This window comes from Phragmites australis, chromosome 1 (genome assembly GCF_958298935.1).
Source record: "Phragmites australis chromosome 1, lpPhrAust1.1, whole genome shotgun sequence".
Taxonomy (NCBI): domain Eukaryota; kingdom Viridiplantae; phylum Streptophyta; class Magnoliopsida; order Poales; family Poaceae; genus Phragmites; species Phragmites australis.
Genome location: NC_084921.1, coordinates 48,644,850 through 48,670,209, shown reverse-complemented (window position 1 = coordinate 48,670,209; position 25,360 = coordinate 48,644,850). Strand labels below are relative to the sequence as shown.

The following is a 25,360-nucleotide window of genomic DNA, read 5'->3' as shown; positions in this document are numbered from 1 at the left end:
TTCGTCGATAGTAAGATGTTTATGATAACTTCATTATTTTTTAAATTTTACATCTCTAATCGTTAGTAGATATTATATGAATATATGTATATGATGATATATGTATGAACTTGTATAAACAAACATTCTTGTACCCCCATACACGTCCCAGGAAACCTCTCGATTAAGTAAACAAACATTTTCATGCACCATTCTGCATCTACCGAACACAACGCACCAGCACTTCGTGCCCGTGTTATAATACTGCTAACCACTGACCAATCAACTGACTGCACGTCTGGCGAAGCACCGTTCGGTAATCTATTACATATATTAAAGTATCCATATTTGAAGTAATTTCAGTGGTCAAGTTAAGTTGATGTAGCTACTGTTTATACGAGTCCTACATATTGTACACATATATACCGATATGTATATGCATGTGTATATATATACATATGTATAGTATATGTATATATACTTATATGTATATATAAGTATACATATATGTATCTGTATGTATACATATTTTTTTTTTGCAAAATTCTAGAAAATAAGGAAAGTAATAATAGTTATATTAATAAATTAGTTGAAATAATCTAAAATCCATATGAAAATATCTAAAACTCAAAAAAAATATGACGTAAATTTAGTTAGGTTAATAATATTGTCGTCTACATGTTAAAATTATATGCATGCATGAAAGCACTACTATTTTTTATAATTAAATAAATGTGTTAAATATTGAGATATCTAAAATTGATGAATCTAATTTTTTAGTCTGCTTTTATCATGTTTTGTCCAACAAAAAATTGAACACAGTGAATTCAATTTTTTTAGTCTTTTTTTCATACTTTGTCTAATAAAAAATGGACACATGTAAACGTGCCAACTTGACTGGCTGCTAATTGGACGCACCAAACAGCGTCCAGGTTCATCGTATTCTTACTGCACAAGCATTTGAGTGCATCTTTTTCTGGTAGGAGTAAGTAGCGCCTTGACAAATGACCACCAGAGTCCAGAGAGCTTGCAGATGTCGCATTTGACTTGGCTTTCATGCTGCTTCAAGTCTGGGAGGAGTTGCCCAGCACATAGTCCTAGGCTCCTAGGTAGTGGATCACCAAAAAATAGTCTCTGATGTTCTGGTTTCAATGTGCTGATCTTGACCATGCATAACATGTACTTCCTCTGATCGTAAATATAGGTTATTTTAGTCTCTTCAATTATTCTCTAAATATAAGTCGTTTTTAACTTTTATGTATTTTTTTCTCTTTTATTTTCGTCTTGCCTTTATTTAATAAATAATATTACTCTCATAAATAAATGAGTTATCTTTTCCAATACAGAATAAATAAAAGACAACAAAATCATTTAATCTACTTTCTTAATTTTTTTACATAAATCTAAAACGATCTATATTTGTAATCGAAGAGAGTACATGCATAGTGATGACAAACGAGCAAGAGCAAGCAAATTGCACTGCCGTCGGCGTTAAATTATGACTTTATTTCCTTTCATCTCTTTGCGAGGAGACATGAAAAAAGAATATGACTTCATTTCCCTAAACTTGCATGTTATAACACTAACTATGGACATTAACAACTGGACATTATATTTTCCCATTAGCTCGTTACAATTCTGGAGGCTACAAAGTCAAAACCTTCTTAGCAATGAAAACCTGCTGATGTCTCCTCGTAAAAAAAAGAAAGAAAGAAAAGAAAAATCTCCTCATGTCCGTTATCACAACTATACTTAACAGTCTGTTATCATTTCTGAAATGAAAAGTGGCATAATAAATTTAATTCATCTTAAAATTGTACACGCAACATTTCACTGCTTCTCTAAGCACCGTCTCATTCTCGTCCTCTGTCTGTTTAGACTTCTAATGTTTCTGTTTTTCGAAAGTCAGAAACTAAAACAAATGGAGTAGTCTGTTTTGTTAGTTTCGGTTATGATTTTCTAAGAAGAAAAACAACCTGTACTATTAAAAAATCTAAGAAAACAAAAACAAATCTAAATATGTTTATATTAAAAACAAACTTCTAAAGAAACTACAGTCCGTAGAAATCCAAATAAACAGAATCCCTTGTCTGATATGGGGAGCAGAACAGAAGCAAAGGCCATTGGCGCTTTCCCTCCTCGATGCAATGGTAGCACGTGTTCAGCTCCCAGAAGGCCTGCGTGTTAAAAGCGAGTGATCTCGGGTTGCTCTCGCATTAATTGCGAATGTCCATTCGGTACGTGCCGGCCCGAGACGAGAGGGACGTGTCACGTGTGTGCTTCGATCCAGAAGAAGTGAATTGAAAGGAACCGTTGCCTGAAACCCAACCAACAGGTACTGCATTTCGACAATGGGAAACAAGACACATCTGCATGGCTCACTAAGCCGGAAGGTTAATGAGGATTTAATAATTACTAATCAAGATGTAGGATCGAGAAATTTAAATAGAGCGGGTGAATAGAAGCATTACTAAATTTTTAGATGATTTATTTTAATTTTTCATCTAACACGTCTTAAATCAAAGAGCGAAAGTAAAAAATCGAGAGAAATAAATCACACTGAAATTCTCTAAAAAGAACATAGTTCCAATAGATATATATGAACCCTATGTTCTATAGAAACCAATCCAAATGTTATAGTTCCCCAAAACTTGCAAATTGATGGAGAAACCCAAAAAACTAGACATCTTCTCCAAATTGATAGATCTAGAGGTAGGAGATGGTTCAAGAATAACTCATAGATGATTCTTATCCCTATAGTAACAAGAAGAATAACTCCAACACGGTTGAAAAAATCAGCTCTCCAAAAAACAAACATCATAACAAAAACGAAAAACTTACAATTATGCAAGCGAGCTAAGAAAAGAAAATTAGAAGGAGATGAACACAAGCATAAGAGAAAACATAATCTTAATTACTTACAGAGGAACACTCTAATTTTAGCAGATTACAAAGTATTTTTGAATACAAGTCTCTCACCTAACATATAGGCTAAACTCTCTCCTCTCTCTTCTAAAACCCTAAAACTCATTTTAAAATAGCTAGCTCAAGGGACTCTCATAGCCATCCCTCTATATTTATAGGCCTTTAGAAGGTTTCTTGTCTCCTAAATTTTCTAGATTTCTTGCTCTTCAAATAACATAGCTTCATTGCTTGCTAAGTAATATTCTTGATGATAATGCATGTACTCTATCTTGCGATATTGACCGTCAATAAGTCTCTCCCGCTCTCGATTCCTCAAACTGACTTGTCACTTGCATCGGCATCCCTTTCACTTGATTTTATTAACATGCCGTCTTTATCCACCTTCTCATGATTTGCTTACTCTCCATGTGTATAGCTAGGATCACCCTTGACTCCGTCCGGCCTTCTTGATGGTCTGGTACCAAGCACTCCGCTTAGCCCTGATCATCTCACCGTCGACCGTCAAATTGCATCAATCATCTACACATCATAAGACAAGCTCACACATTTCTCCAACTCCATTTCTCCATCTCCGATTAGTCCAAAATCAAAATTCTCTATCGAAAGCTCATCACAACCAAAAAAAAAAAAAGAAAGTTGTAAACACCGATTGTTCCAGTGTTAGCAGTAGTATAAGCACTGGAACATCCGGCGTGTGCAACTCCATCAAGCCAAAGGAATACTATTGGAAAGTGCTCCAACGAAGCATCCGATATGCACAACTTCAATCACCGGACTATCCGGTGTGTATAAAACCTTTCTCCACCGAAAACCTTCTGAAAAAAGCTACAACAAAGCCTCCGGTGCACACTCTTTTTGAGCACCGAATCATCTGATGAGTTCAAACCCATTTTTTCGAAAATTGCACTTCTCTTGTAAAACACTCCAATTTGCACATCACTTTAACACCAGACCATCCGATGAGTTTTTCAATTTTCGCTTCTGAGTTGAAATACTCTTGTGTGAAATTTTTCTGAGCGTTAGACCATATGGTGTGATCTTCTTCCTAAGCACAGGACCATCTGGTGTTAACAATTTTCCTGGCTCAAAGATAAAAACTCCAATTCCATTATTCTACAATTTCGATTAGTCATAATCATAATCATGCATTATAGTATATAGACATGCTTATACAAATCAAACTCAACTCAACTCAACTTGATATATATCAATAACTCATCACGTATAAACCAAGGTACATATCTATTTGGTTTCTCACAATGATTTACTAGAAATATGATATATACTAAAGATACATCACTATCGTATGTGTGTCATTCATCCAATATAGTAGGTTTAAGATAAATAAGATATGTGCTGATATTTCAGGTATTTTATCACGTTCTACATGAAAATCATCCCCGGATTATGAATGAGTACTCTAAATATTCGAAAGTAATACAATCCAGAAAAGGTTATACTCAGAGACTTCGAGTACGATACATCTCTCTGGCCTGATATAAGGACATGGGGGTGTGTCCAATGGAGGATCAAAGGAAACGAGGTTTGCAAGCCAGAAGCCGGACAAGCAATATAAAAGCCTAATCGGATAGAAGCAAAAACAACGTATTGAGATTCACAGCAGATTCGAACCACGATTAGATTCATCTGACAATATCTTCATAATTTAGAACATAAGAGAACACACCGAGATCCTTAAGATCAGATATAAACACATCCCGTTAGAAATATCTTCACTAAAATTAATCAAGATAGAATATGACGTAGAGTTATTATCTTAAAGAAAACTTAAACATGTAGAAAATCTCGTGTCCTTCTCTTCGATACGTGCATTTGGTGAACATCCATCCTTATTTTAAACAAATATTTATATGACCGACTTACCAATAGTCGACAAATATAACATTGAATGCTTTATCAGAGTCTATATCAGGTTTGCTGGAACCTTGAGGACCAATGTTACATTTATGTGATATACAAATCCTCAAGGACCATCCGTTGAAATGGATGTGAAGCATAGACAGATACCTTGGTACTATCTTTTTTTTTTTTTTACTCCTCTTTCTTTTCTTTTGCTTCTCTTCCCATATATGGCCCCAAGAGGCCACGCAACTCTAAGAGGCAAGGCCCCTGTAAAAAACGCATGCACAAGGCCTACAGTGGTCGAGATTTTTCCGAGAAACCTATATGGCCACCCATCTTCAGCTTCTGAACTAGAAAATAGCGCGTCTTGGCACGCTGTATGACCCGCCGAGGATGACTGGTGATGATCGGAGACCAAATAAGTAGGTTAGGTATAAGGAAGTGCTAGATCGCTCTATTTCTCTATAGAATACCCTAAGTTTGATTAATGTATAAGGTAGTGGTAGATCACTTCATTTCTTAACCAAATTGCGTTATTACAACACCACGGGATTGTTCACAATGTATATCGTCAGGCATCAGGAATCCTATTTACAAGAGAAAAAAACATATGGCCTATGTCCTGTGGCCCTTATGTGACCTCAACATATGTCCTATTTCGTTGAAGCACAAATGCAATTTTCTTCTCTGTCAAAATGCCTGTGGTGTGAAAAGTTAATCTCTCAGTGTATCCAAAGGCCAAAAAAAAAAAACCAGAATTGTCTGTAAAGAGTATCATTGCGGATCCTTTTCACTGGGAAATTGAAAAGATAACAATAATCTTACCACTCACAGGGCAGACAGATAGCGTAGTATCTGGTGAGACTACATACTTCCCCAACACTTCCATTAGGATTTGGGTATAGTGGTCCACCATTTGTGCCTTTATCACGACTTCAACTCTGGGCTTCTCCGTTCTGACAAGCCAAAACTCATTTTCCCACTTGAAGATGAATGGTTAGGAGCACCATCACTGGTGCTTACAAGGTTAGCTGTTGAGAGACTCGGGCTGTGACTATCTTTCTCTGATCCATCATCTGTATCCGGCTAAACAGACAATACTCCAGTCATCTGTATAAGTTGAGAAGAGCATAAGAAGCAAATAGAGTTGAATTTGAAGTATATATAAGCAAATAGATATGAGTTTCAACTTTTAAGTATATATATATCTTCAAGTACTTTTCACTTGTTAATCAGATATGCTGATTTTCAAGTACATCAAAATCGATCCAACGATTGATGTGATTATTAAACTACCAGTCTTATCAAAACTGTACCTTGGCACACCAACTACTGAACCTACTGAACCTTGGCAGACCAGTCTTATCTGAGTCTGAATAAGGAGAACATACTTGTAGATATTTCATTACTCGGTACATAATTGCTTCAAAGGCAATTACAAATAACCGTATGATGTGTATATCGATATTATGTAAGTACATGAAGAAGGTCATAAAGAAGACATATATGCACACACAAATCAGGAGGGAACTATGGAGCACAAGTTTAGTGTCTTGTGCCAGGATAAGGGTTATAGGGGTGGCAGTCGTGAGTGTCATATGCAAGAGTGCGTGCTTAGAAATGGAACATGTATCTGTACGTGCTAGAAGCCATAATTGGTACACAGATCATGTACACACGTCATAGTTGCATGTGGGGGAGTTCAATGTGCTGCCCCAACAATATATTTCACGCTACTTTATGAAGAATCGGATACTGAAGACATGGAATCATGAGCTTTATGGCTACAACATTATTGATACGTTTACAAGTGATTCACGTCCAGCGCGAATGTATATGGTAGACAAAGAGAAGATGAAGTACACACCGGGACGTCAACAAACTCGACGGATTTAGAATGATATGGATGAATCCGAGTCAGGTCCAAGGGTGAAGCGATGCAACAAGTGCAATGAAAATGGCCACACATATAAAAATTGTCTGAAAAATACACCTGCTGTGTAAATGGGGTCATGACGACAGTCAAGTATAAATGTATTTAGCGTATCTCGATGTTATATTTGTAAGATTTTAACCTTACCTATTTACGTTGTATTTGGACCTTACATTTCTATTTGATTGTGTACATATATGTTGTAATCTATTCATTTAACTATGTGTACCTATATGGCATACGATGTTCTCGTAACTGTGTGCATATGTAATATGTTCATGTAACTTTGTGTACCTGTATGTTATATGATGTTCATGTAACTGTGTGTATGTATGATACAAATTGTTTAAATTTGGTTTCAATGCAGATATGGTGCACCCATTGACCCTCGAGCTTCTTGACCCTGCAGTGGACAAGAAGCACCATAGCTTCTTATCTGCCATTCACCAGACAGAGTTAGGAGTTTTTCGACCACGTAGCCTTGCGGAGTTACTTACGATCGACGATCGTTGGAAGCATCGGTATGTCGCGAGTTAGCTGCGTATATTCCTGATTATTTATGTATTGCATGTTCTACATTCAGTTAATATTCCAAATGGTATAAGTTGGCAACATTTGGACTCCTACCGCTGTGTCGTTTGGTGGAGGCTCGAGCGACAGAGAACCCTGATGCCGTTGCGAGGTGATTCTATTTCGATTGCTCGTTGATCGCTGCACTGGTCGATCGGTGGAGGCCTGAAATCCACACTTTCCACCTCCCATGCGACGAGATGACTCCGACGTTGCAGAATATAGCCTACCTGTTAGGTTTACCTTGCGCTGGAGCCGTCGTTGGAGCCATCGACATGGATGCAGACTGGATGAACCTCATGCCCGCATGGTTCATCCCAATTCAGTGAACGAACGACGCACCCGCCTACGTGCTCGAGTTCCTATCGGACCCATGAGGACCCACGAAGAAGTGGATCCTTCAGTTCTAGGTATCTTGCAATTTATCTTCCCATTTATTTTATGATTTTCAAGATATTTTATTTATCATTATTTGCATTACTTTAAGCCTGCATACATCCACCGGAAGTCAGTGTGTACTCTCGATCATGAGACACTTGAAGGCATACCTGCTTTGGTTGTTTGGCTAGGTTATGTTTACTAGCGGTCAAGTTCACCTGGTGTCGAGGACCATTCTTTCGTACGCGAGGAAGTCACTGTGCGGACCCTTCTTCCATACTAAAATGTTGTACTTGTTGAATTCAATGTGGTTATATCATTTTTAATCTATTACCTAAGTTGTGTATCTATCTTAGATATAGCATATATGCTATTAGTAATGTTCAAATTTCGTGTACTCAATATATCTATATATTCTATCTAATATTTAGTGTTTTTTTTTCATTTCACTTACATGTATTCTACCTTCACTTTAATATTTTTTAAGATTTTTGTTATTTTTATCTTAAATAACTCATGAGATTAGGAGCGCTCTCAACGGGCGGTATAGGGTGAGCACGTTAAATGAGCTAACCGCCACTGACACAGGCGCTAAAGACCCTCTTAGAGGGTGGTAATGGGAGTTTGGGGTCTAACCACCGTCTGTCCTTCTCAAAGATGGTAAGAGTTACTTGTATTATTGTGACATAAGTATCACCTTTTAAAAGTGCTGTAGTCTTTTCAAAAATAGTAGACATCTATTTATACGTATTTCCATTGTAAGTCTATTTATTTAAATATTAATATTATAAATATAATAATAATAATAATAATCTCTCTTCCCTGCCGTCTACCGTTGCCATATCAGCAGCACCTCTTCTCCCCTCCCCGTCACACACGCTCGCTCCATCCCCGCCTTCCACTCGCGGGAGCTCGTCGTCTCTTATCGCCAAAACCCCACCGGAAATCCCCCCCTCACCCAAACTAAACCCTCGCGAGCGTTCGTCGCGCGTCGATGAGGCCGTCGCCCATGGCGGCGTGGGCGGCGGGCGGCTGCTCCTCGGCGGCGCTCGCCTTCTTCCGCTTCCGTCCCCTCCGCCGCGCCGTCCGCCCGGCCGCCGCTTTCTCCGGGGCCCACTCTTCCGTCCTCGGCGGCTGTCGGAGCCGGATGGCGCATAGCCTCGTGGATTCCGTCCTGGAGGAGCTCCGGTCCGGGCGGCGCGTCCGGGTATCGGCTAAGTAATGCGCCCTTTATACACTCCAAAAAAATCGCTATCATGTTTTGAACGAGTCTGCCATTGCGTTGCTTGAGTTGTATGTATGCATGTGCTTGTGCTACTAGCTACTGAATTCCACTAAACTAATACTATTTAGTAGTAGCATGCCATCCTTATTGAATCGTGGGGGCTTGCATTGTTGAACACTGAAACCACTGAACTACAACGGCAAAACTTAGGAGCGACCTGTTCATTCAGTTCCTAATTTGTTGGAAAGGGGCAGGAAAATGAATGTTTGAAGTTTTCTTTTGTGTGTGTGGTGGGAGGAGGGATAAAATGCTGTTCGAGGTTGAACCCCTTAATTTCTGGAGCAAACATTCTTGAGCGATTGCACGCTTTTTATGAGGTAGACTCCTGATGTGCCCCTTCTGTTGGTGCATGATGAACTTGTGGTGAACTGTTGTGTTCTTTATGTTGCGTAATAACGAGACTACTCTTGGGTATAATTAAAAAATTTATGCAAAGGACATGTCATTTCTATTCATGACCAGAAAACATGACGATGTATGTCATGTCAGTGGCTGAGCTTACATGAGATCACTTCTACACTTTGTGCATGGGAACTAATCCTATTAGACTTTGTGCATGGGAACTAATCCTATTAAAAAATAACGAGACTATAAAAGTTTATATAATGAACAAGAACAGCAACAGACTGCATTGATCTATTAGACTGTGTTTGCCAGCAGATATTCTAGATAGATATGTTTAACACGATTCATACGATTGTGGGAATATGTATAATTGTAGATACTCAGCTAGCTACTCCAAGATCACGGCCATTTTATATCGGTAATATACATGACGCTGCCCTATATGGTGTTTTCCCTTCTCCTCACCTTCCTTTTGCATTTTTGCAAGATGTTTATGATAATTTCTGAAATGATGCGATGGCTACTGAATTTTGTTATCGCTATTAATCATTTCCTAACAATCTAAAACACACTGAAGCTTACTGTTGGAATTCCTTATTCTTATTCAGGATAGGATTGCAGGGCACAAAGGAACTGTCTGACAATAAGATAGATAAGAGAACATTACATAAAGGATTGCTTCTTGAATTTCTGAAAGATTCTGAGAGATGTTTGCTTGCAGTTGTTGAAAGGCCCGATGGAAAGAAAAACTGGATGGTGACAGATCAGGTTTGTTGGAAAGGATAACTATAATTTATGCAATAGACTATCCAGTCTATTTTATTTATATCTGAACATATATTTATCATTTTTTTTCAAACAGAGACATTATAGATTATCTAGTGACATGGCTGTTTCACTTTTGTACAGAATGGTATCTTGTCTTCTATAAAGCCCCAGCAGGTTACATATGTTGTACCTGGTATCATGGATTTTGATTATTCAAGAATAGGGGAATTTCTTGAGAAAGCGCAAGATCTTTTGGTAAGAAATGCTGCATGAGCTGTAAGTGTAGTGATGTACTATGTATAGTGTGCATCAGCATAATCATATTATTTGTTTATAGGACCCAACCGTTTTAGAGTGTGCCTGGATGGAGCTTTCCGAGAAGGATAAATCAATAACAGTTGAGGAGTTTGCAGAGGTCAGAGGTTCAATAAATTTGTCTGATTTCCTATTTTGTCCCGTTACATATTCAAATATCATTCTTGTCATTTTCTCAGATAGTGTATGGTACCAAGGAGTCTCTGGAAAGCTACTGTGCACATTTCTTGTTATCAAGGGATATAGTATATTTTGTCAAAGTAGAGAGCAGAGATTATTCCATATACCAACCTCGCCCACCTGCTCAGGTATATATTCTAAATATTGTGCGAGATACATCATGTGAATATTTTAGATGATTTTGGCAAGTAAGATGGCACATCTTTTATAGGTAGCACCATCTAAGAGTGCTTTGTCTAAGGTGATCTTGTTATCAGTAGCAGCTCCAGATTTAACTCTGTAGGGCCAACTATAGAATATACATGTCTAGTGCGGTCGATTTCTATACAAACTTTAATTCTTCCTTTTGGTTTCTGTAGTTATTTTATGTAACGGGTCTTCTTTTTTTTTTTTTTTTTTTTTGCAAATACGTCATGGGGTCATTTGACCTCAGACTGCTTTGGCTGACTGAAGTTTAATAGACAACGCAGTTCGCTAGTTCCCTTGTCTCTTTTAAGCCTGCCAATTCTTTTCCACTGTTTATCTCACTGCATGTTCATCTGTTGACGACCATGGTTTGTATGACTTGATATGCGAACTAGCATTTTGGTCTCTTGATATTGGTTTTGCTCATCAGTTTCCAGTGTAAGCCCAACACAAATCCGAGTACGTGGTTTTAGTTGGATACCATCTTTGCTCCTTGGAAGAACATTTTTTTGAGCCCACTGTGTTTGTTCTCATGTTTTTCGTCAAGCTTCACAATTGAGTGCTATATGACATTTGACATTGTAATCTGGCATGTTTTGTCAAATAAATATTTGATTTATGTATATTTGGCAACTGCACATTTCCTTAAATTACTCTTGTTGATTAATTTCTGCAATTAATTCCTGCATTGTTGTATTGGCTGGTAGACTTATATTTTTTTATCTGGTAGTAGGTAGAGGAACTTCTACGACGGAAACTTGCTAAAGAGGCAGCTGAGAAGGAACTGGAAGAATTTGTCCACTTACTCAAGTCTGCCAAAGCATTACCTCTGGACTCCAAGCCTCCTAAAGATTCATGGTTGATGGAAGAGAAAGTCAGGAAAAAAATTGAGGCTCTTCAGGCATACACAGTTGATGCATGTGACGATGGGCAAAGAAGACTAGCAGGAAATGTAACATATCATATTCCACTATCATTATTTTGCCATGCACAATATTGTACTTAAGTCTGGAGTTTGTTTACACTATTGTTGGTCTTTTGGATTTCTGAAAACCTTATTTATCATAAAATTAGCTTGTTAAGTATCAGGTCCTTTACTAAAGTTCTTACTCGAAACATTGTTTAATCTAACATCGTTCTTTATTGAAGGAAATTGTTAAGTTTTCCCTTCTTTATGTTTGCCAACATGGTTTTTAATGTAATGGCAGATTCTCAAAGCTATGGGGTTCACAAGGACGTCATCAGCTGCTCTAAAGCTCCTTATAAATGTTGGATACTTCCCTGTGCATGTCAATCTCGATATTTTCAGGTATGATGTTCGTATCAGGTACAATGAGGAAGTTTTGTCAGCTGCTGAGGAGCTTCTGGCGGACTGCCCTGATTCAGACATGGTATTTAGTTACTACCAGATGCTGACACTCTTTATATGTGTATATACATTTCTACATCTCTCGTATTTTCTCTTTTCAGCATATCAGGAAGGATCTTTCAACTTTGAAAGTGTACGCCATTGATGTAGATGAGGCTGATGAAGTATGTTTCTGTTTCTTCTGCTATTACATCTTTCCACAGAGAATGAACGATGTATTTAGCGTTAGTTCCCACAAATAAATCCATATAACATTGCAAATTCTTGGTGACTCAGCTTGATGATGCATTGAGCGCAACTAGACTACCTGATGGTAGGATAAAGGTCTGGATACATGTTGCTGACCCAACGTGCTTGATTAAACCCCGGAGCATCATCGATAGGTCATTGTTGCATCTCCCGTTCTAGCCTTTCTATCATTAGCATCTTATATTTGTTAGAAAACCATGTTTCTTGCCCACAGGGAAGCAATGCACAGAGGAACCTCTATCTTTCTACCAACTGCTACCTTTCCGATGTTCCCAGAGAGGCTTGCCATGAATGCTATGAGCTTGCAGCAGGGTAAAGAATGCAAATCTGTAAGCGTATCTGTGATTTTACATCCTGATGGGAGGTAATATTCCACTATTTCCCTTGCTGATTTCTAACTTTGAACCAGTTCTTTTATTTCCTGTTTTCTTTGAGATTGCCTTTAAAAAAAAAGGAATTTCATAAGAGCATAGTGAATTCATTGACATTCCATTTGTTATGTGCATAGTATTGCAGAATATACTATAGAGAATTCAGTCATCAAACCTACCTACATGTTGACATATGAGAGTGCAACTGAATTGCTTTACATGAACCTGGAAGAGGAGGAAGAACTAAGGATTCTTCAAGAAGCTGCTTCCATTCGTGGACAGTGGCGTCGTAGCCAGGTAGGTGCTAATTTTTCTTTGCTATTTGCTGGTCTATAATTCATCCATGCACAAGTCACTCTGATTTGCAAATGAAAGCACGACACACTGTACTTATAGATTCCTGGAATGACAAGAACCATTAGCATGACATCAATAATGTTAACACATCTCCCTCGACTTAAATCTGCTTTTTTCTTCAAGAAAAACAAACCAAATTTACTCTAGCACATTTCATCAGAGGACTGGGTATATTAGAAAAACAAACCAAAATTTTCTTGGTATATTAGAAAGTAAATCCCTTGAAGTTGGGCTGGCATTTTCCATTGTCCATTGGCGATACTTATTTTCTTTTTTCAGTTTTCACTTCAGTCTGTATGCCACTTAGCAAAACTTTCCATTTCCGGAGACCACCTGATGATTACTTCATAAAGTTGACACTCAGAAGTCTGCAGGGTTCAATAGACACTGCGATGATAGAGCCACGTATCAAGGTGTCAAATCCTGATGATCCTGAACCAAATATTAATCTGTATGTTGAGGACCAAGCCAATCCATCAATGCAGCTTGTATCTGAGATGATGATACTTTGTGGCGAGGCAGTGGCTACTTTTGGTTCTGACAACAATCTCCCATTGCCATACAGAGGTCACCCTCAGTCTAACACGTCAGTGTCAGCGTTTTCTCATCTACCTGAAGGGCCTGTGAGGAGCTTTGCCAATATCGGTGTGCTCCGTGCCGCAGAAATGGATTTTAAAAAACCTGTACCGCATGGTGTACTTGGCATTCCTGGATACGTGCAGTTCACCTCTCCTATTCGAAGATATGTTGATCTGCTAGCTCATTATCAGGTAAATACGCCTATATTATTCTCATGGACCGGGAAAAGTTTTATAGCATTCAAGAAATTTGGAAATTATGCATTCGTATTTAAGGTTCCTAACTTTCTTATTGTGTTATCAATTTCTCGTAATTTTATCATTGCACCTTGATCCAAAGAATATATCTACGGTCAACTTATTTTTGAATACTGATGGAGAATTAACTTGTAGGTAAAAGCTTTTCTCAGAGGTGATTCTCCACCATATTCAGCTGGTGACCTAGAAGGAATGACATTTATTGCGAGTATGCATGTTAAAGTAGCTAGGAGGCTTCATAGCAACAGCTTACGGTATTGGTTGTTGGAACATTTGAGGAGACAACCAAAGGGGAGGAAGTACAAAGCACTGATTCTTAAGTTTGTCAAGGATCGTATGGCAGTTCTGCTTTTGGTGGAGGTAGATCAACATTCTCCTTATAATAAATTTTTATTTGGTGATGCAGATTTTCATATAATACTGTCTTTGCTTTCATCATGATAGTATTTGGAGCAGTAGCTGTAGTATGTGTGCATATGTTCTGATTAACTCCTATTAGTCCTAAATTGCTCTGATTATTTACCGGTTCTGGTTGATCCCAGATGATCTATGCTGCTTCTGACTGGTTCATGATCTTTTCATTTATTCCAAGAACCTGGTTCCTGACGGTTTCAGGCAAATTGGTAGGGGGTACAAAACAACTTGATTCCTTTCCTTTTTAAATAAAAGAAGGAAACTTGGTTCTACCTTCTGAATGGGTCACCAAAAACACATGCTGTGGAAGGGGAGGCATGGTATATCCACAAAGTGGTAGTCAGTCGGTCTACTGAGCTAATTGTACAGAATTGAACCAATACTACCGTATCTAGTTCAGTCTTTTTCTGACTGTACGGATTTTATCCATTGGTTTTTATAACTACTTAAACATTTAAAGTAATTCTAGTCAAACTTATCCAAACTGGCTAAAGAAAATGAAATGACACCTTTCTCCCATTAGAATTAAATGAAGACAGCCAATTCGAGTACTACTTGAGAGATCCAACCTGTGGATGGTTAGTGGGGAGCCTTGTTGACCCCATCCGGGTTGAGTCCTAGAATCAGCTTGGATGCTATCTCCTTTAGTGAGTTCCAGAGCTTCTGGGCAATTCTGGAGAAAATAAGTTATTACTTGCAGTGACAATTGGTTAACTGTATCCCTTCGCTAGCCTAATCAGCCATCAGTTCTGTTACTTTGACTTGTATTGCGAACCAGAGGGAATAACTGTCTCCATTTGGTTTCCATCTCCCTCTCTATCTTTCTCACGAGTATGATTCTTCCAATGCTAATGGCTAATGCCACTGACAGGTTGGGATCCAAGTTACAACAGTTGTTTCACGTGGGAAAGTGGGAGATGAAGTTACTGTCGCTGTCGAAACAGCTCATCCACGTGACGATATCTTATCAGTCAGTGAGGTTATACAGGATACTGAGGAGTAAATGCACGCAATGCTCACTCCCTGCAGGTACTATATGCACCTGAGAATCGTTCTTGCCAACAAGCAATGTTGCAGTCGTCTGCTCTTCTATTGTGACTGCAGCTTTTCATTTTGGTGCCGATGCTATAGGTTGGTCTCGATTCGAACATTTTAGGAGGTACCAGTCGTCTAACTTGTTAACCCGTTTCGGGGACGACACAGTAAAAGCATAGATGGACAGCGTTGATAAACAAGCTGACAGTTCCATTCTCTTGAATTATGTTCTGTTTGTGATGGTTAGGGGTCCAAATGCTGATAAACAGGAATTTTGTATAGCTGTACTCGTATGAATCATTTTTGTGAGTTTTGTGCCCCTGCTGGTGTCGGAAATTTCATTTCTTGCACAATTTCAGCTGTTACCTTTGAACTGTTGAGGTGTATACTCGATGTATAGGATAGGACATTTCCTTAGATTTCCTTCTGAAGTATAATTTATTGTAATATAGTATTAACACTGTACGAAATACAGTATCATTTACCAATGGGTTAAGATGATGGAATTGCCAAAGACCAAATTCAGTTATCTAGGCAGTTGGCAGAATCTGAGAAGCTTGAATGCACTTTCCCGCTCGCTGCGAAATACACGCAGTATAATGGATGGTCAGACATTTCTAATTCCCCTGCAGGGAGGTATACCTTCAGTATACCCGTGTCATAGTATGCTTCATACTAACGTAACATGGCATCATAAATCTCTTCCATGCTCAATGTGCTGAAATTTTGTGCTGTTCAGGTGTCATTTACGTTCTAGGATTTTTCTTCGGCCGATCCATGCTGAGCGCTGCCATTCTGCAAGGCTCACCTGCTTTTGCACCACCGCGTTTCGCCGGGTTGGAGAGGGGCTGGGCAGTTGGCACTTGGCAGCACTCGGGTGGATCTGTTTGTTGGAGACGGCCACGCGGCCCGCTCGCACCCGGCAGCGTGGGCGTCCGCTAAAGCGGCGCAAGAGCTGCGAGCTACCCTCGTCCTGCCGGAACTTTTTAAATAATATTATTTTATTAGAAAATTAAAAAAGATTATTTAAAATAAGAAATTTGTAAAAATACGTGTCAGTCGGCACTCCAATTATTAACTAGCCACCTATTGATAATCGAAATACATCCTATTTGTCACGTACGTGGAGGACTATTAACGTACCAACTGTCAATAAGTCTTGTGTTCGACGGATCATATTTAACGAAAAAATCAAAATTTTCTTAAATTATTTTAGATTGAGATGATCTTTATATGAAAATTGTACGTATCGATAGTATCTATAATTTTGTAGTTGAACACTTTTACATTTGAATCCGTTTAGATTAGCTATTTTTTTTATATCTAAATAGATTTAAATATAAAAGTGTTGAACTACAAATTTGTAGATATTATCAATAGTATCGGTGTATCAGGAACCGGGGGTCTCCGAATCCCAAGGCCAGGCCAGCCATCCGCCACATGGCGCCGCCTCACGGGGTCTCCCCTGCAAGATGAGAAAAGATCAAGTCCCGGGAGAAGGAGCTTGGGGCCACAGTCCGAGGCTCCCGAGCACCCTAGTTCCCCGGTGATCCATGAAGCCCAAGTACCGGGAAGAAAGTGTTCGGGGAGGTGTGCGATCACCCCCGAGCACCCTAGTCCCCCGACGACCAGGAGAACTAAGTTCCGGGAGAGAGTACTCGGGACTGCGCGCGGCGGGCCCCGAGCACTCGGTTCCCCGAGGATCCGTATCCGAGGGATCAGGAGAGAGTGCTCGGGGAGGTGAACAATACCCCCGAGCACTCGGTTCCCCGAGGACTAGAAGGAGTGCTCGGGAGGGAGTGCTCTGGGAGGTGTACAGCACCCCCGAGCACTCAGTGCCCCGATGACCAAAAAGGCCCCCGCGGGGCCCACCGCTGAGGTGTCAACTAGTCAAAGGTCCGAGGCCGCATTTAATGAGCGTGCGTGGCCTGTCGCCTCCAACTGCTCCCGCCGCGCTCAGCGCCAGTTCCTGCCATGTTTTGGCAGAGAGGCGTGAGGTTATTAATTGCACGAGTCCCGTCCCGTGCCATCCGACTCATCTCGGGATAACGGCGTGGGGACCAAGGCGTTCCGTCTGCCGTGCTGCTGTGGCAGGGGAACAAGACAGGGCGGGCATGCCGGGTTGCGCTGCGGCTACCCAGTGGGCCCTCTTCACGGCGTCCGTTGCCAGGGCATTTATGGTGACAGATGACTGGGCGTGCAACGTATTTTCCACCCCCGGTCGCTTCACCCAGAGGAAATGATGACGCCTCTTCCATTTTGTAGCGCCTCGGAACTCGAGCCCCCTCCTTCGGTCCGGGGCATGTCGCGGCCGGGTGTACTTAGAGCAGCCGGCAGCATAGGAAAAGGAGAGGGAAAAAAAGTAAGGAAAAAGAAAAAAACGTAGACCAAGCAAAGAACACAGCACGAGAGACATACTGTGAGGGAGGCTGAGCTCAGTTCCAGCCGAAGAAAAAGGAGTCCGAAGTTCTTAGATAGATCAATATCCTTGTAACCAGTAACATCCTTGAGGGACTTCTTCAGGACAGTTATAGCATCCATACAGGAGTAGGGTATTACGCCCCCGTGCGACCCGAACCTGTCTAAATTCTGGTGCATTTACTTCTTCTTGCACTAGGCCACACCACCACCGCCGGCCGTTGCATTCATTCCCATTTATTTCCCCGACGAACTTGTTCAGGATCACCCCCCGACCGAATCTCTAAAAAGGGGTCTCTCGGGATCTCTGCTACTGGAGTTAATCCTCCGACAAATAGGTATAATTTTTATATAAAAATTATCTTCATCCGAGATTATACAAGAAAGTTATGATTTTTTTAATATTGTTTGTGTGACAAATAATCTATTGGCAATTGGTATGCTGATAGGGTAATAGGGAATTAGATGTCAACTATTCCGTTACCGATAAAGAATTAGTCGACACTTCAATTATAGATTGGTGGTTAATCAACCGTTAAAGTGTCAACTGACACTTATTTATGTAACTTTACTATTTTGAATATTACTTTTACAATTTTTTAATAAAATAATATTATTTCTTTTTAAAAAATCGCCATGCCGAAGGCGGTCGCGGCACGGTCCACCAGGTGGCTACCTTTTGTGGAGCGCATGGTACCCTCGATGGAGCTTGGCAGCTGGCCAGGGACGAAACGAAAATCACAGACAAGAGCGGGCGACTGGTTCCGGGACCGGACGGTTAACGGATCACCCCCAACCAACCAACCTAACGAAACGAGTCGGTCCAATCACCATTCAGATTCATTCCTGATGAGCATTCCTGAATACACATCTAGAGAGCTAAGAATGTGCAGTACACTTGAATCCCATCACAATTTTAGGCGTAAATTGCTGTCGGTACGAACAAAGCTACATCCAATCCGAATACTACCAATCAACGAAAGAAGTTGAAAGTTCACCGCATCTTCTAGTGATTGAAGCTGTGCCTCCAGCCTCCGACTTCTCCACCTTCCTGTACCTGGGCGGCGGTGAAGGTGACGCCAACCTTGATCTCGCCGTGGTACGTCTTGTCCGCGAGGACCACGCTGTGCTTTGCCGCGTTCAGCTGGTACGTGCCGCTCTCCGTGCCCAAGCTGATTATGTCCGTCACGTCGATCCTGCAGCGCGAGAAACCAACGGTTAATTTAGTCAGTTGTTCTGGAGGGCAGAACAATCAGGAGCAGCGATTCGGCATGGTTGACGGGCGCTCACGTCGCTTCGCCGAGGAAGTCGTCGCTGGAGAAGTGGTCGTGGTCCAGGATCCGGAGGATGAGCTTGTGCTGCACGTTCGCCGCGGAGGAGTTGATCTGGAACTTGAACACCTCGTTCCAGCACGGGTTCCTCCCTTGGTCTGCGATATGCACAGGTCACGGTTCGTTTAGAGGAGAGATCGCATTTCACAGCCGTGGCTCGTGTGGGTTGGATTGTCATTCGTCAATGCCAACGGCGTCCCCGTCGCTCCGTTCTAACTTGAGAATTGGGCGCTCGGGTTGCGTTCGGCACGCCCTGATCGGAAGAGAAGGGGAGCGCGATGTATACTAGGACTGACCTCGGGCGACGGAGCTCTTGCGCTCCTGGCTCCGGTACTGCACGATCACGTACGGGTCCAGCTTCCCTGCAGGAGCGGCGCAACACAAGGTGACGGTTAGATCAGGACCACGGGCCACCCCCCACCGAAACCGGCCGCAAGAACGACACAGCCCGAATCACCAAGAGCGCACACCAACGCCCGCGCGCGCGCGCGAGAGGCGAGAGGCGAGGCGACCCACCCACCTAAGAAATCGTTGCCGGAGAGGCCCTTGGCGTCGACGAGGTGCACCTCCAGGACGCCCTTCCCCATCTCCTCCTCCTCCTCCTCTCGAACCGCTGCTGATCTTCTATCTCGGGCGCGCGCGGCAGCTCTGCGCTTCCTCTCCTTCCGCGTCCCTCTCGCTCGCTCTGTGCGCTACGGCACGGAGCCCGTGATCGGGCGTATGATATATATAGGCCGCCGCTACCTCTGCTCCTTCCTCGGTTGGCTTGTACAAGTCAAAGCTCTGAAGCAGTCGCCAAGCCCAAAACGTGCGAGTCCACACCTTCCTTCCGCGCGCCCTCCTCACACAAAGAAGCATTCCCCGAGCAGACTCTGCCTGCCTCGATGTGCCTTTGACCTGTTGCTATAACGCACGGCGCGTTTGTGCCATGTGATGTGACTCGACCTGTACTACTAGTAGAATGTGACTCGTCCTGTACTACTAGTAGAATGTTCACACCTCCTAATGACCAGCGGCTAAAAACGAGACCGGTCGGGAGACGGCGGGGTTAGGGGAGGGAGGCTTCCTTCGGGCTTAGAAGAGCTTCCGGAAGGGAGACTGGTCTGGGCGAAGAAGACTGGCATGGGGGGAACGGTAAGCGGTGGGGGTACGACCGCTGGTAGCGGAGGATCATCGGATGGGTCGGTATTAGAGCGAGGGAGTTTCAAAATAGAGAGGTTAGCGTAGCTGTATGCTATGGGTACGGATCTGGTGATAGGGTACCGTTAGAGACGACAGGAGGAAGGGAAAAGCAGGCTGTCAGTTCAGTCAAAGGAAGAAGCATGTTGCCATGGGAGGGAGGAAAGAGAATGAAGGGTGACCGCCCGATTGAAATCGAACGGTTTAAAGTTATCACCCGAAGATATCCCCTTTTCTAGGCATTTGACAATTCATTTCTTTCTTAACCAACCGTATGTCATGTATCTTGGTGTGTGGCCTGCGATCGGTAATGTATAGTCATCTAGAAAGGTTTGATCATTTCTACGCGGGTAATTGTGTGCTTCAACGCGTGCTTCCATCGAGTTTCTACTAGCTAGATATCCATCGAGTCCCAACGCGACGAAGTCCAAGACCAGGATCAGGGATGAATTCGCGTACGCTGTTTGAGGCACCATTCAACTAAGGCTAGTTGGTCTCAAGTCATGTTGTATTCAAGACATGTAGGAGTGGGCGGCATTTGCATCTGGCCTCAGCCTGATTTCTTTTCTGCCGCTGATCTCATCCCTTTTGGTTTTGGTATACCAGTAAGCTGACAACGAAACAAAGAAAGCGCAGCACATCAAACATATGCAAGTGAAAAAAATTAAATTTTGTTTCAGATCGAAAGTAGTCGTTACTCGTTAGTAGGTATCCCGTCGAGGAAACTGATGAACCCGTGTGCTGTGGGCAACAACTATTGACTTTATTCGTCAACTTGTATTCTTTTCTCTTCGAATTAATTATTCAAGACGTTGTACTGATTGTATTGAGTAGCATAACATGTAGAGCTAGATGTAACAGGTTGACTAGCGATGATAATTTATTCCAATTATCTATTTACTCGTAGATAAATATTAGAATAGGATAAGATATCGATAATATTTGGTACTCACGGGTACGTTACTAGGCAGAAAATACTATCCGGCGGATAGATATGTACGGATACAGGTAAGACGTACTTATACTCACGAAACATGTATGCCCATATAGTTCTCTGATGTCTATCGAGGGTTAGTCCCTTACTATATATCCAGGTATGCCAAACGATGAGTGTGTGATCAGCATTTTGAGTGGTTCTTGGTGAGTATGTGTCGAAGGAACTCCAGAACACCAATGTTTATCCAGGTTCAAGTCTTTCTTAGAATAATAACCCTACGTCATATGTATTTTTTTATGAGTTGAATGATGAACTTGTCCACCATCCCCCTCATAGGCCCGGTCCTTGCCCATTTATATAGTAGGAGGTGAAGTGTACATACAAGCATATTGTGCCAACATACAATGACTGCCCTATATCTGACAAAGACAACTACTCGTAGGTCATCATTACGGTTGGCGGGCACACCCGACTCGGCCTGGTCATCCTGCACATCATATCCTATCCGTCAACCATTGTCACGCCTGCTGCATGCTCGTCACACCCGCCTGCCCGACCGTCACGCACACTTGCCAAACCATCCTGTAGCATTAAATGCTAAATGCTACAAGACATGTCACACAGTCTCTACGCTGGCCCATGACTTTGCTCGCCGAAAAGGTACATGAGGAAGGAAAACACATGAATGCATGATATTAAAAGTGATTATATTAGTTATGTGAGTATCTACCCCGCGACTAGCCCTTCTTGGTCGCGAGATTTCCATCTGCGACCAGGGGACTGATCGCGCGAGCCTCGCCTGGTCACGTTGGGGAGCATGGTTTTGAAAATATCAACCACTAGCTAGTATCTACCGGCCTAGGCCCCGCCTGATAGGAGACCCTTTATTCTTTACATCGATAGTAGCCCCCAAACTTCACTACATATAGGGTGGACTGAGTGGTTCACTATTTGGTTCTGAGGTCGCTGGACTCTATGTGGCCATGGTTGGGCTTGGTTGGATCACTTGGGCCCCGTATGAACATTAGTTCGTCTAGGGAGTGGTTATCGATGTGGCCCGCTCTTAGGGTCAACTTAGGAAACCTCGTCCCAAGAGGAGGTTTAAACGTCTAGAGAGAGAGAGAGAGAGAGATCGTGGGGGAGAGAAAAATGTGAGTGGAGAGAATCGTGAGAGAGAGAAACATTAATTGCCGCCATACCCGAGGGAATTTTGGTTCCCTAGGCGCATCTTTTAGAATTTCATGGCAGCTGGACTCCGTAGCGGTTGGGATATCGCGTTGGCCCTATAAATTAGAAAGCCCAAGGTTCCCCATCCTTTCGCCACCTCCCATAGCATCCAATCATTTTGCGCTCAGAGCCCTTCTTCTCCATCCCCATTCTTACACCCGCTATGGAGCCACGCACCGGTAATGAACTAGATTTCCCCAAGTCCAAGCGCAATACGACGAAGATGAAACAGATGCGCGACACCAGCCTGCTTCCTCGTCGCTTGTCTTCTGGATTTCGCTCCGGGGAGAGCGTGTCTGCTCCTCGCCAAATAGAGGTCGTCATGTTTGTTTCCTTCTTCCTGGCCAGCCTCATGCCGACCTTCTCTGAGTTTCACCACCATCATTACCTTCTACGACATCCACCACCTCCATCTTAACCCTAATTCTATTATTATGTTGAGCATCTTTGCTCACATGTGTGAGAATTTTATTGGAGACGAGTCGTGTCTCGATCTCTTCTAGTTTTCCTACTTGGCCCGATCGGTGACCGGACGTGCCACCGGGAGCTGTGGGTTCCGTCTCCATGACAGCATCGCGGATTCCTACCTCGAGATGGGCCTCAAATCGTCGTGGTCCAGTTGGAAGGAGGATTGGTTCTACCTATCATCAGATAATGCCTTGGACACTTGCGCATGCCGAGCCCACCGACGCTGGTCACCGAAAACTAGGGGAGCATCCCAAAGACAACTCCGGAGCTGCTGACTCTTGCCACTAGGGTTAAGCAGCTTAGAGAAGCTGGACTAACGGGATCGGATGTCGTCCGTGATTTCATCAAGTGCCAATTGTGCCCCTTGCGAAGGAGGTCTCATCCAGCATTCTTATACACTGGGAGTGACGACGACACCCGGCAAAGCTCCACGGGTAACATCGCAATGTTTCTTTGGTGTTCTCTCTCTCTCTCTCTCTCTCTCTCTCTCTCTCTCTCTCTCTCTTGCTAGGCGTATGACCCATTACATACTCCTTCTGTTTAGATCTCACTGATGAGGTCATCGATTCGCGGGTCCGAGTCCTAATGTCGGCTGTCCTGAGAAAAGATGGCCCTCTACGTGGTGCTCCTCCGTTAGTGACCTTACTTCATCAAAGATGGCTCGGCTCAGACTGGTAAGTCTGGCCTCTCCCCGCAATCATCACCCTCAATCCTTGATTTGGGAAAAGGAATTTATGATTTGGGCCACTATAGGGTCTTCCTAAGGTCGATATCCTGTGTCCGATAGTAGATGAGGTCATGGAGATCGTTCGGTACATCAATTTGGTCGCCCAAACGACCACCCCATCGTCTAGCACCACCCTAGCCAGCCACCAGACTGCTCGGAGCTAGCCAGTGACTATGAGTGGAGATTCTGTGAGCGGTGCTGGATGATAGAGGGTTGACCAGGCTGGCACTGACCAGACACACTCTGACAAGGCTTGTACGGGCCAGACACACTCGTACCAGGCGGAGGGCGATCAGGCTACTAGTTTCCATGGTCCTACACCAGTGAGGAAGAGATCAGCGGAGGACTTGGCTTCCGCGGAAGTGTCCAAACGCATCCATGGGACATCGGTCACCGGCATCTTCATGAGGACAAGGCTCATGCTTACCCTTCCACTCACGCGGTACTTTTCCTAGTTAGGTGTAGATGTTTTGGAAGTTTTCTTTCTTTCATGACTCCAAAGTCTGTTATCTCTACAGGTCCTTGACCCCACCATAGGCCCTGGTTAGAACTCCTTCAACGCCTCAGTAAGATGCTCCAGCCCTCTAGCCTCTAGTGGCTTCAACGCCGGGAGCACTAGCCATGACCTCTGCGTCAGCAGAGCCGATCGTGGAGCCTGCTCCAGGCTCTGACCTACTTTCCTTGGTCACCAGCCTTCCCATCTCTATCCGAAGACTAATCGTCGAGAAGGAGGCGGCGGATAGCAGGTGCACCGAGCTGGAGAGGCTGGTGGCCGAAGAGAAGAAGGCAAGGCGCTTGCTTCAGCAAAGAATGCCAAGCTTCAACAAGAAAATGCAATGTTCACAGTTGAACGTTCTTAGCTCAAGGAGGATGAGCGAAAGATCTGCGGTATTCTTGAGGAAGCCTTTAAGGCAATCTGGCGACCCTTGAAGAGCGTCGGGCTAGATTTCACCAACCCTAAGGCTGACAGGGTTGCCCCATTCACGTTCTAATGGAGAGGTTTGCCCAACTCCCAAGCATCCTGGTAGTGAGGACCTCAGAGGATGTGATGACAGCGACGAAAGCCACGGTACGTTCTCAAGTGCTACTGCTGTTGTGATCCCAACTTCAACCTTGAGATTGTTTGGAAGGGTGTCGTGCCCGCCGATCCTGTAGCCATGGAGAGGATGGAGGCGGAGTGTCAAGGGTCGGCCAATTTCATAGTGTCTATCTTCCAGGTGGAGACCATCGAGGAGGCTGTAGAAGAGTAAACTTTAAACTGTAATTTAGGCTTGTATTATGTATGAATGAATCTTTTAATTTCTCTGATAAGCTTGTGTTGCTGCTATGGTCATAGAGTCTCCGAACTGACCACCCACCTGCTCGTTCTGAGTCTTCGACCATGCCACTTGCTCACTTTGAGCCCCAAAGTACGCCTGTTGATAATGCCGACGACCAGCGTAGTCTAGAAGCTGTGGTCGAGTGCGAACTTAGGTTTGCAGTCGAGCGAGAGATCCTGCAAATGATCTTTGGGATGCGTTAGCCCTACCATCATTAAGCCATGTGTAGTCCCAGGCTAGCCTAGTGAGACTCGACTAGCTGACTCTTGCGTGGTTTACAACCTGTTTCCGTGACTAGCTTGTCGGGAGGAGCTGTTGGTGATGAAGAGAGACTTGGAGTGAGTGGTGAGGGAGGACGACCAGCGGCGGGCACGTTTCTACAATCTTCTTAGTCAA

At 42.9% G+C, this 25,360-nt stretch overlaps 2 protein-coding genes and 1 long non-coding RNA gene across 4 annotated transcripts; 1 reads left to right on the top strand and 2 right to left on the bottom strand.

The window, feature by feature from the left end:
* Positions 1-5,278: 5,278 nt before the first annotated feature.
* On the bottom strand, positions 5,279-6,157 carry LOC133890423 (uncharacterized). The gene is made up of 3 exons (XR_009904036.1): positions 6,084-6,157; positions 5,593-5,877; positions 5,279-5,466 (listed from the first exon to the last, which is right to left on the bottom strand). It is a non-coding gene; the product is annotated as an uncharacterized LOC133890423 (long non-coding RNA).
* Positions 6,158-8,487: 2,330 nt separating this feature from the next.
* Positions 8,488-15,891, top strand: LOC133924260 (ribonuclease II, chloroplastic/mitochondrial-like). 2 transcript variants are annotated; one of them, XM_062369726.1, is made up of 15 exons: positions 8,488-8,866; positions 9,887-10,046; positions 10,188-10,301; positions 10,384-10,461; positions 10,541-10,669; positions 11,461-11,679; positions 11,936-12,118; positions 12,198-12,260; positions 12,373-12,479; positions 12,560-12,709; positions 12,854-13,013; positions 13,448-13,843; positions 14,045-14,269; positions 15,195-15,352; positions 15,455-15,891. In XM_062369726.1, exons 1-14 carry the CDS (start codon positions 8,643-8,645, stop codon positions 15,324-15,326), a joined length of 2,340 nt encoding a protein of 779 aa, XP_062225710.1. In that variant the 5' UTR covers positions 8,488-8,642; the 3' UTR covers positions 15,327-15,352; positions 15,455-15,891. The 2 variants fall into 2 exon arrangements, with proteins under 2 accessions (XP_062225710.1, XP_062225700.1); XM_062369716.1 differs by having other exon boundaries at positions 15,195-15,891.
* A 2,703-nt stretch (positions 15,892-18,594) lies between these two features.
* On the bottom strand, positions 18,595-19,822 carry LOC133924252 (elicitor-responsive protein 1-like). Its single transcript, XM_062369704.1, has 4 exons — positions 19,628-19,822; positions 19,404-19,469; positions 19,067-19,205; positions 18,595-18,972 (listed from the first exon to the last, which is right to left on the bottom strand). Exons 1-4 carry the CDS (start codon positions 19,692-19,694, stop codon positions 18,783-18,785), a joined length of 462 nt encoding a protein of 153 aa, XP_062225688.1. The 5' UTR covers positions 19,695-19,822; the 3' UTR covers positions 18,595-18,782.
* Positions 19,823-25,360: the final 5,538 nt, after the last annotated feature.